This window comes from Cajanus cajan, chromosome 7 (assembly GCF_000230855.2).
Source record: "Cajanus cajan strain Asha chromosome 7, NIPB_CcT2T_4, whole genome shotgun sequence".
Lineage (NCBI taxonomy): Eukaryota > Viridiplantae > Streptophyta > Magnoliopsida > Fabales > Fabaceae > Cajanus > Cajanus cajan.
Window position 1 is genome coordinate 13,519,760 of NC_138523.1, and position 12,246 is coordinate 13,532,005.

At 31.1% G+C, this 12,246-nt stretch overlaps 1 protein-coding gene across 2 annotated transcripts; it reads left to right on the forward strand.

Annotated features, from left to right (window-relative positions):
* The first annotated feature begins 591 nt into the window (after window positions 1–591).
* Window positions 592–11,515, forward strand: LOC109818325 (uncharacterized). Of its 2 annotated transcripts, none has more exons than XM_083061119.1 (13): window positions 592–845; window positions 6,127–6,201; window positions 6,277–6,411; window positions 6,553–6,942; window positions 7,027–7,265; window positions 7,921–8,250; window positions 8,392–8,587; window positions 9,042–9,134; window positions 9,231–9,322; window positions 9,619–9,736; window positions 9,913–9,966; window positions 10,746–10,797; window positions 10,913–11,052. In XM_083061119.1, the coding sequence occupies exons 3-12, from the start codon at window positions 6,403–6,405 to the stop codon at window positions 10,758–10,760; spliced, it is 1,536 nt and encodes a 511-aa protein (XP_082917245.1). In that variant the 5' UTR covers window positions 592–845; window positions 6,127–6,201; window positions 6,277–6,402; the 3' UTR covers window positions 10,761–10,797; window positions 10,913–11,052. The 2 variants fall into 2 exon arrangements, with proteins under 2 accessions (XP_082917245.1, XP_082917244.1); XM_083061118.1 differs by having other exon boundaries at window positions 598–845; window positions 9,913–9,998; window positions 10,913–11,515.
* Window positions 11,516–12,246: the final 731 nt, after the last annotated feature.

A 12,246-nucleotide genomic window follows, 5' to 3' on the forward strand; every position in this document is an offset into this window, starting at 1 on the left:
ATCATGTATTCATGTTAATATATAATATTTCTGAATTTTTTATAGGTGTTTAAAATAATGTTTACAAATTTACTTATTTATACTTATTTTATAAAGACAAAAATATTTTCAAAGATCAAAATTTACTCAATTAATAAAGACAAAAAATATTTTATAAGGATCACAATTAATATTTATAAATTTTAAACAAAATAAAAAATAAAAAATAAAATTTAAAGTCAAAACCCGCTCTTTTTACACCATTTAAAAAATTTAAATATAATTAAAATATATTTCTAGTAAAAATATTTTTTATTGTACAATTTAATTCATACCATAAATTGTAAATTATATTATTGACTTTTTTTTACAGCTTCTATCATGAATTTTAAAGCATATCTGAAACAATATTTTTAAATAAATTAATAATCATTAGTCAAAAAAGTTTAATTAATAATGTAGTGAGAATGTAACAAAGTTTAATTAAAAATAAATGGATAAATTTACTATGACATTTATATCTTGTATAAGAATCCAAAGACTTTCTGTCTCTTTGGCTTGGCTCTTATATTTTTCAATTATTTAGTTTGAAGTTTCTCTCTCTATAAAATATAAATAATTTCTGTTGTGAATGTGGATAACCCAGTCTTACCCTTATCTCCTACCCTTTCCCTTCGTCTCTAAAAGCCAACGCCGCAACTAACAGAAACCCAATCTCTTGTTTCAACCCTCAACTGAAACACAACACAACACAACACACGCAACAAATCTCTCAACAAAACAACAACACAAATACACAAACTCAAACATCACGAATCCAAAACTCACCGCCGCCTCCGCCGCAGCGCCGGAGCATCATTCCCGAGGTGAATTTCCATCGCTTCTTTTTTTCTTTTTCAATTCTCACCCCCTGAAAAGTAATTGATTATGAAAATTTCCTAAAACAAACCCTAGAAAGATTAATAGCGTCTTCGCCTTCACGCTAAATGATCTTCTGCTGAAATATCTGCTAACAATTAGCGTGATTTCAATTTAATATCTGTCAACTGTTGAGCTAGTTTTTTTTGGTAATTATTATTACTGGGACAGTAAATTGAATCTCTAATTCTCTATCAATATGGCTGATTATTTTTATTTTGTGGGGTTAATATAGATGATTGTGATGCTGTTATGAAACACACAAGAACCTCAACTCATTATTTTTTACATTACATCTCAGTTACCTTTCTGTCACTGAAAAATAGAGATGCTTAACAGAAGAACCTACACGCTAGAGATGACAAATTTAGCCTTTTTTCTTCCTGCTGCAAACTAAAGTGTTTCTTCACTACACATTTTATCTTCTCTTTTTTGTGTTTTTTTTTACTGTATTAGTGTGCACATAGCATAGATAAATCATAGTTAGCACTCGAGTGTGATATAGTTTTAGTACAGTTAAATTACATTCTATGTTGTCTTAGATAACTTAGAATATACATGAGAAATATCAATGGGATTACTTTTAGCAAAGAGGCTATTTCCCACAAAGTGAGCAATTACGGTTTGAATTTAAATTGAAAAAGGTACACCATATGATGTCTCACTATATTTTAAGTAGAATTACCTCTTATTAAGATACATATTAGAAATCATAAAACAAGATACTTAAAAATCAAAATTAACAGCGTTGAGCTAGTTACCTAATTTCATTTTAATGTTTTTTAATATGATTTTCTATTATAGTTATATTAAGGTCATTATGATTTTTCTAAAGTGATTTTAATAGTAGTACCTTAGTAAAAAAACCTAAAGCAATTAAAAGGATATTGAACCACTATGGTTGGCTTAATGACAGGGAGTTGAGCTAGTATGCATATGACTGAATGTTTGAATCCTGATCACGTTATTGTAATTTTGATAAATAAAAAAGAGGCACTACTAAAAATAATTAGAGATGTAAGTCAATATGACTAGATTAATATAATGATTTGAGTAATTTGCATGGAATTATAAACATACATGATAACAGGTGCTATAATTATTTTTAATTTTATAAAAGACAATATTACATTATCACCCGCAATTTTAGACCCGTGCAATTTTTTTACATCTTATCAGTAAAATTTCAATATCTAAATGCGTCTGGTAATAATATATACTTGAACATTAAAAGGGAAGAAAAATTCTTCATCCATTAATACAAGTATGGTCATTATGAAAATATATATTGGGCTGTAACAGCTGTGAAGAAAGTGATAACTGAATTATCTGCCAAAATGAAAGAGATGTGAGTTGGTCTTTAGATAACAAACAGTTGAGAAATTTATTTAGGTCATGAAATTCCATATTTCACCTGGGACTATAAATCTTAAGGCTGGATCTAGAAGTTTCCTTTAACTTAGCCTAGTCTTTGTATTTTGAATTTTTTTAATTATGATATGTAAACTATCTCTATCTACCCTCTGCATTAAATTTATAATTTTACTAAATTTATATATTATTTAAAAGCTTAGAACTATTTAAATTTATTATTATTATCGTAACATCTTAAGTTTTGACTCTAGCTAAGAGAATAATATACCTATATAACCATGCTGTTTTGAAAAAGAATATATTTATATACGTATTAGCTTATAGCTCTGTTTTCAATTATTTTCTTTATTTATTTAACTGAATTTTCAAAATTCTAAAATAATTATATAATGTTTTAAAATATTAAAATTTTTTATTTTAATCTAATAATTACTACCACCTAATTTAATTATTCATTCTCTCCCTCTTTATATATATATAAGTTTTATTTAAGAATAAAAATGGTTTTTATTAAAATAACTTTCCTCAAATAAGTATTTAATTAAGTTATTTAAAATAATGTTTTTGTAAGAGTTTCGAAATGATGTATATAGCTAAATAAATTTTATCAATTATTATATCGTTTTATAACTTTTACCAACCTTTAAATTATAACTTCATATCATCTTGTATGTTTTTGTCAAATTTTATTAAAATTAAACAATAATTCAAGGGTAATCAAATTATTCATATTTTTTATATATTTTAAAATGTATATATTACATCAATTTTGATCTATATGAATGAAGTATCAAATCATCATAGTTTAATATAAAATTTTGCATATATGATTTAGGAGTAGAGAACTTTCAATCTAATGATAAATTTTAAAAAAGAGTCAATCACCTATACACTGTTAGTGTAAAATTTTTTCATTGACAGTCAATCAGAGTCGTTAATAGTGCCTTTTCATCTACTCATTTAATTAAATTAAAATAAAAAAGGCTCCATTAACGACTCTGATGACAGTGTAAAAAACTTTACACTGCCAGTGTATAGGTGATTAACTCTTTAAAAAATAATTATTTAATTGAAAGTTATGAGTGATGTAATAATTCATAACAGTTACGTTGATGTCAATTAATTCCTCTCTCTCTTTTATTTATATATATATATATATATATATATTTATATGCTTTATTTAAGAATAAAAATGGCTTTTATTAAAATAACTTTCCTCAAATAAGTATTTAATTAAAGTTATTTATAATTAAGTTTTTATAAAAGAGTTTGGTAATGATGAATATAGCTAAATAAGTTATTATAGTTGGTGATTTTTTATCGCTAATTAAACTGATGGAAAACCCGATGCTTTCCTAAGCTCCCCTGAGCCTTCTCTGAGTTAAATTATAACCTAAGGCACCAAAAACCCTCACTCTTGCCAACAACACTAACCTGCCACCACCTCCACCCCTTGGCCTCACTCCACCAGCCCACCACTCCCTCTTGTGCTTCCTTCCTCACAGTCTCCCTCTCATCTTCCTCCACCAAGCTATCACTCAAGGCCAAAAGTTTTGGAATGTAATACATAATACATTATACATGACCTATAAGTACCCCTTATGTTCCAATACGGTTTACAGGCATTTAGTTATGTCCTAGAGTAAGAACCAATCTATGGCTACAATTGCATTAGTATGGGAAAAGTTAGGGTTAAGACTAGAACAAGTATGGATATGAAATCATTCCCATACATACGCCTCGTAGATACATTATTTGGTTATTCAAATGAAAGTGATCTCACCTAAATTTGTCTTCGATTGTATTTTTAATGATCTCTCACTAAGCCCAGTTATGTGGATTAAAAAGGGGCTGAATAGTTTTAATGATACTTGCATACGTGCGAGATGGAAACTCAAGATGCATAGGTGAATGTATGATGTATTCCTTGTTCCAGCAAGAAATTCATGTGTATAAGCCTTGCCTAAAATGTAAGTGTTATGTCATGCTTAAGATAAAAGAATGAATGAGATGTATGTGTAACTCATTGGTTTGGCATGCCCTTTTTTCACTGTTTTGCTTGAATATAATGGTTAAGAATACTTAAAATGTATTGGTTGTTGCCCTTGTGAGGGTTAAGCCTAATTTAACCCTACAAAACCGGCTTGTGAGGTGAGGGTTGCTTTCCACTTATATACTATTTAATTACCTAATTTCTATTCTCTAGTCGATGTAGGACTGGAGTTTTTTCCAGTACACCCCCCTCACGTCTAGCATTATTGGGCTTGGTACGTGGATAAATGGTAAGTGACCCTTTTTTTAATGATCTAGGATTGACAGGACTTGAATACACCCCCTCATGCCCATGGTGCATGTATCAATGGTGGGTGACCCATTTTTAAGAATGTAGGACAGCTCTGATACCATCTTAGAATAGTAGATTTAAGCCTAACTCAATCCTACAAAACTGGCTTGTAAGGTGAGGGTTGCTTTCCACTTATGTACTATTTAATTGCTTAATCTCTAGTCGATATGAGACTTGAGTTTTTTCCAATAACATGTCTCTTGTGAATGTTTTTGGTTGCATGCCTCTTTGACTTACAATATGCTACCTATGTCTGCGAATTCTATGCAAGTATCAATAATTGTGATTGATTCTATGATTGTAAATGTTGTAGTACTTTGGTAGTCAATCCTGAATAGCGGAGCGAAGCGGTCAATCCTAAAAATGGGATAGCGGGATAACGCGGAGCGGGATAACCACTATTTTAATATCAATTTTTATATATTAAATAATTAATAATTAATAATATATATATAAAAGCTAAAAGAACAAAAAATAACTCTAAATTCATGCATTAAAAAAAATATGCTGAATTAAATTTAATCAGAATTTTAAAAAATCTGTTGAATTAAATTTAATCAGAAATTAAAAAAAAAAATCTGCTGAATTAAATTTAATCATAAATTAAAAAAATTTGCTGAATTAAATTTAATTAGAAATTAAATAAAAAAATTTGCTGAATTAAATTTAATCAGAATTTTAAAAAAAATCTGCTGAATTAAATTTAATCCTAAATTAAAAAAAAAATCTTCTGAATTAAATTTAATCAAAAATTTTAAAAAAATCTGCTGAATTAAATTTAATCAAAAATTAAAAAAACAAAATTGCTGAATTAAATTTAATCAAAAATTTAAAAAAAAATCTGTTGAATTAAATTTAATCAAAAATTAAAAATAAAAATCTGCTAAATTACAAAATAGAAAATGAGAAGACGAAAGAACAAGACAGGACCGGAGGAGCGTCGGACCGCAGGAGCAGGAGCGTCGGAACTGACGGAGTGCATCAGAACTGGAGTGCGTCAGACAGAGACGCCCGAAGAAGACGACCGGAGTTCGTCGCGTCCCCAAGAGAGAAAGAATCAATCGAGAGAGAGAGAGAGAAGAAGGAGCGCGAAAAACCCTAAACAACAGGACTGGTTCCGCGAGGGGGAGAGGAAGAATTAGGGAAAAAAAAACCCTGAAATGACAGACTTACCCTTAATGAAGGGTAAGTCCAAGACGCTCCGCGATTCCGCCGTTTTTGGCCACTCCGCTCCACGACCGACGCGGCCGCTCCAGCCGCAACACAAATCCGAGACGCGACAGACCAACAATTGCGGCGTCGGGCCGCTCCGCTCCAGAGCGCCGCGATAGCGGCCGCTCCTACCGCTATTGACAACTATGCTCAATATAGGTCTGTTTGCTTCATCTATTTAAGAGATCCTGCAATTATTTGACTTGAAATTTCCTTGCTTGAAGTGAGTTTTTATTTATTTATTATTTTTTTTATTTTTATTAATTGACATATTAATAATTTATGGGATACATTTGTAGGTTGTTTGGAGATATGTTTGCTTCATCTATTTAAGAGATCCTGCAATTATTTGACTTGAAATTTCCTTGCTTGAAGTGAGTTTTTATTTATTTATTATTTTTTTATTTTTATTAATTGACATATTAATAATTTATGGGGTATATTTGTAGGTTGTTTGGAGATAAAGTGCTCCTTTCAGCTAAAAGTTCTTGTGCTCCTCTTTGTCTCTCTTTCATCTTTCATAGCCACTCCTACCTTCTACGGGAATCTACAAAAGGCTATCCATTTCATCCTCTATGAAGTTTGTGAGTTTCTTATGGTTACGATATCTCTTTGTCTCGTGTGCCTTATGTGTGTAGGGTCTTGTCAATGAACCTTCTAATTATACACTTCAGAGAAAGCTCTCTTCATGGTTTAAATTTTTGTGTTCTTCCTGGGTTTTGCAGACATGTTTGAGCAAAGGTGGGGGCTTTCACTTCCCACCATGTCACATGCTGAATTTTTGTGGCATTAGAATCTTATTAGATTGCCCACTAGACCTTTCTTCTCTCATGGTGTTTTCTCCTGTACCTACTGCTTTTGATTTCTTGCCATCCGAAGAAAGCAGCAACACTGTGGCCAGTGGTTTTTTTGATTCAAGAGTTGGGTCTGGGAAAAGACATAAAATTGAAAAGCTCCTTGATGCTAAAAGCTTACTTTTTGCTGAACCTTGGTACAAGACTGTTAATAACTTGCACTTGTGGAATTCTTCTTTCATTGATGTCGTATTAATCTCCAGTCCAATGGGTATTCTGGGATTGCCTTTTCTTACTCGAATGAAGGGTTTCTCAGCTAAGGTACTCTTCTGATGTTGCAAGTTATTGTTATTATTACTGGACTATGTTCTTATTTTTGTTAATTTCTGTCACCTAATTTGTTAGCTTAATGTTTTGTTCAATTGTTTGATATATATAACGGAAGCATCAGCAAGATTAGGCCAGCTAATGATGGAGGATCTTGTATCAATGCATGTGGAATTCAGTCAGTTTTATGGACCAGAGGAATCAAATTTCCCTGCATGGCTGAGGCAGGAAGAGCTTGAAATCCTTCCTTCTGAATTGAGCGAGATAATATTGGGAGAAGATGGAGTGGAGTTGGGTGGTTGGATGCCATTGTACAGGTGATCTACCATTAATTAGTTTGCATTTTATCTCAAAAAACTTACATGGAGGTATATATTCAATATCCAAAACTGCATGAAGTAGCTTGATTATTTCATGCACTGGTTCTGTGTTGTTTTCTTAGGATTGATTAATTATATTTTTTCATTAATAAGTGATTTTGACTTGCTTATTGCTTCTTTGCTTGAGCTTTATCTTTAACTCAGACTAGAAAAAATGAGGGGAGAAAATTTTGAAATTTGAATGAAGACAAAATGGAAGGAGAGAAAAATTTGAACCTTTGTTTCTAAATTCAATTTTCCTCTCTTTTTTCTTTCTATTTTCTCTTCAACCAAATAAAACAAAAATACATCATTCTGTGTTTTCTCTCCTATTTTCTTTTTTGTCTCATCCAGACAGATCATAAGGGTCAGTGAAAATCTCATGACACCCCATTCAGGGTATGGGATGGATGTATTTAACACTCATCTGGATTCTAGGATTCTATCAGTGATTTGCCTTGTGTAATTTTTATATATATGATCATTTGGAAATTCTATATGTAATGTATTATATAGTCTTTGTTAGTGTAGTTAAGCTGTTGCTTTTTACACTGATAAAAATCTTGCTGCTGTATCCATTTTCGTTGAGGTTTTAATTTTTGGAATTTCTCAGTGCAGCTGATGTGAAGGATTGCATGCTAAAGATTCACAAGCTTAATTATGCTGAGGAAGCTTGCTACAATGGTACATTGGTTATAAAAGCATTCAGCTCCGGTACGGAAATAGGAAGTTGTAATTGGATTCTAAATAGTCCGAAGGGAGATATTGCTTATCTTTCGGGATCCAACATCATTTCTGCACATGCAATGCCTTTTGATTACCGCAGTTTACAGGGGACTTGTGCATTAATTTATTCAGACTTCTTATCCTTTACTGATACTCAAGATGGCGAGGATGGGGATAGTAACTCTGTTCTAACTGCTGATAAGTTATTACCTATGAGGTATGAAATTTTATCCCCTTTCAAACTTTATGTTGTATCCACCAGACACTTAAAGTTATTGTTATTCAAGTTTTCATCCACTGGTTGTAGTAATGAATATTTATGTCTTTATATTGATTTCCATGTTGGTTATTACTGAAGTTCTCAAGATTTGGCTGGATTCAACCATAACTTTGACGAGAATTCAGAAGAAAAGAAAAAGCTGGTTTTCATATGCTCATGTGCAATAGACTGTATCAATGAAGGTGGTTCAGTTCTTATTCCTATAGACCGACTTGGAACTGTTTTGCTTCTTTTGGAGGAAATGACAACATTACTTGAAGCTTCAGATATGAAGGCATCCTCTTTTTTTTTTTTTTTTTTTTTTGACTATGATTTCTATTAATCAGTTATCAAAGTCAAGAAAAACTATGATGGAAATTTGGAATAATTTTTTGGGTGTCATTAATTAGCCTTGTCCTGCAGTACCCCATACTCATCCTTTTTAGTTGCTTGTAAACTGCCTCTCTTTACAATACGTGGCATTAGCTTTAAGTTCTGTTTTCTTTTCTTCTGATTTTTTAATTTTGTTTGTCAAGAGACAGACCAGACCAAATCCTTTTATTTTTTGTTTTAGTGCTTGTAATGGGATTTGGGAAAGACAGGGAATGTCAAAGTTCCATCTTTTATGAACTTGAAATCATTTAATTTTCTAGTCGAATAAACATGACTATTTGGAAAAAGGACATTTGGATATTACTCACTGACTTCTAAGTTCTAATATTTAGTAATTGCAATTTTTCTATTTGTAGGTTCCAATTTATATAATTTCTTCTGTGGCTAAAGAGTTACTGGCATTGCTTAACATCATACCTGAGTGGCTTTGCAAACAACGTCAAGAAAGGGTACGGGCTTAGAATTATTATTTTTGTCCATTGCACTTGGATAATTTTATTTATAAAGTTTGACTTTTGCTTTACCTACTTTAATTGGTGCTGCAGTTATTTGCTGGGGAACCATTGTTTGCACACGTCAAGCTCCTAAAAGAGAGAAAGATTCATGTGGTTCCTGCTACTCATTCACATGAACTCTTGTGAGTTTTCTTACCATGTTCTTCCCTTCTCTTTCCTTAAAATGAACCATTCATAATGGAATTTGTTAATCAAATTTAGTGTTCTTTTAATTGCACATTTTAGATTTGAAATCAAGTGTTATTTCACATTGCAATGTAAAAAACTATTTGGGGGGAATTTGAGTTTCATAACTGTTTGAGTTGAGTTTCTCTTAATAACCTCCAGATATCAGAGGAGTTTGATTTTAAGGAATGGCATAAGTCAGAAATGGTTTTTTATTGTAATTTTATTACAGAAACTAATGTATTGCTTGTAGAGTTAATTGGCAGGAACCTTGCATTGTATTCTGTCCTCACTGGAGTTTGCGTATGGGTCCTATTGTTCATTTGCTTCGTCGATGGTGTGGTGATCCAAAATCTTTACTTATTATTGAGGTATGATATATTTCCTCACATAATATAAATAGTAATTATGATGCTTCATTGTAGCCATTTTATTCCTTTGTGTTTGGGGGTTGAAGTATCTTGATATGTGCAGTATTTTATGTTTTGTCCTTCTAATGAAGTTTAAATGTCCATGGCCAATGTTACATTGAATTTACTCTCTGCAGGGTGTTTTGAATCTTGAGCTAGCACTTTTACCTTTCAATCCAGTTGCAATGAAGGTTTGTCCATGTCTGTTTCCCTCTGGAATAGGGTAGGTTTACCTTTCCCTTTAGTTACTTCTTCCAATATATTATGTACATTCATGTATGTCATAAATTGTTCTCACTGGTAATTTTCAAAATCTCTAAACATCTAGCCGGTGACAGTCTATGTATACTCTATAGTGTTAACCAAGAAACATAGGGGTGAGAAAAACCTATCAAGAATGTAAAATACAACCTTGATAAACATATGGATGGGCTCCTTAGTACCATATATTAACTTTTTTGAGTTAGGGAGTGGAGTACATCGTTTGTCTCTTTTCTTGGCTCCACATTTCAAAGTACCTTTCGAAAATGATAATTTCTTTATCCTTTTGTCATTAAAATGTAACATATAATAAAATTATTCATGTCTTCATTTAACCGCTTCACTTTTTGGGATTGTTTGTTTATGACATGGTAACATAGTCTCTGACCACGTGATTCAGAGTTTGACTCTTGCCATCCTCATTGTTTGAATAAATCCTCATTGAAATTTTGGCATATTCATAGCTGATATGAGGCATTTTATTTTGGACCATGAAGTTTGTAGGATTTGACATCTCATTTAGAGTAGATAGGTTCTGACTTCTGATAGACTTGTACCATATCAGTAATCATGTATCCTATTTTAGGTGAAGACACATGAATTGTTTTTATATTAATTATATCTTTATAAAAAAAAGTGTAATCTTTACTGACTAAAATTTGGTTTATGTATTTATCATTCTCTTTATTTTTTGATTTCCACATTATAGGTTGCAGAAAGTTAAACCTTTACTAGAGACATTGCAGCCAAAGACATTTCTGGTAAATTACACAAAGATTACTTTGTAGTCTATGCACTATATTATTGAATTATAAGATTATACATGCGATAAAATGATTATTTTTTTTTCTCTTTTATTCTATTCTTATTCTATAGTGTCCTGAGGAGTTGAGACCGCAGATCAACTTGTCAAGTGAAAAGTCTTTCTCTGTTTTATATTATACCGAAGCTGAAACTTTAAAAGTACCATACCGAAAAGGCAGTTCAGAGTTAAAAATTGCAACTGATTTGGCTTCCCAGTTTTATTGGAAAAGATTCAAAAAGGAAGAAATCGATGTAAAAAAATTGAAGGGAGAGCTATTGATGGAAAATGGTAGGCATCACTTGGTATTGGATAATGATAACAAAAACTCCTTGAGTAAATAGGTCTTTGGTACATGGGGGTTAACCCGATTTAGAAAAACTTATGGCTGCATTATCAAAGATGGGAATCAGTGGAGTTATCGAACATGATACGAGTGGTGATGCTAAATCACAATCTTTGTGTATTATTCACATTCAGGACCCTTACAAAGCCTCAATAGAGATTGGAGCCACGAGTGCAAATATCACTACTGCTGATGAGAATGAGGCTTCCTTCATTTATAAAATTGTGGACGATATTTTGGATGGGGTTTGATGTAATGGGTTTCTGGTTTGTAAAATGCCTGTATCAGAATATATTATTTATAGTTTATATGTTATTAGCTCAATTATCTATATCCACCGATTTTTATTTAGGTTCTGTTTAAATTTCATAGAATACGGTTTAATAAACATGATTTTGAAAGTGAGAATATAAGAATTAATTTTAGCTAGTTTGTAAAATAGGATTCTTTGGAAATGGATTAAATTTTTTTAATTCTATGTTTTGCATCTAAAATCAATTATTTACAACTTAAAGGCTGCCTCTTTTTTTGTTTTTTGTTTTTTGGTTTTAATCTCTTCGATTCTTGAACAAGGAACGCTCACCTCAATTGATTGAGGAATATAAGTTTTATGACATGTTTAGTTCAACTTAATTTTGGAAAATAATTGTTTATCTTTTAAAAAGTTTCTTTAAAGTTAAAAAAATTAATATTTTTTTCAAAATAACTTAAATTAATCATATATTTAATTAAATATTCCAACTGAATTGCTAATAAACATTAAGCAAAACTGATCACTTTAAACGTAATCGAGTTTGAAAAGGACAACAAGGTCATATGGCTTTTAACGGGGCATATTGGACTAATTTCTAATATTTTTGTACAGCCAAAACAATGTACAGCTGAGAATAATGTACAAAGGTGTTTGTTGGTTAAGAAAATTCGATAAAATGTATAATGTGAATTAAATTAATTAATTTAGTTTTTTTATTCGATCAAATTTAATCCAAATCAATTAAATTTGACTTTAACTCATTTGAATTATAGATTTGCATTTACAAATATGATGATCCGAGAGTCAAA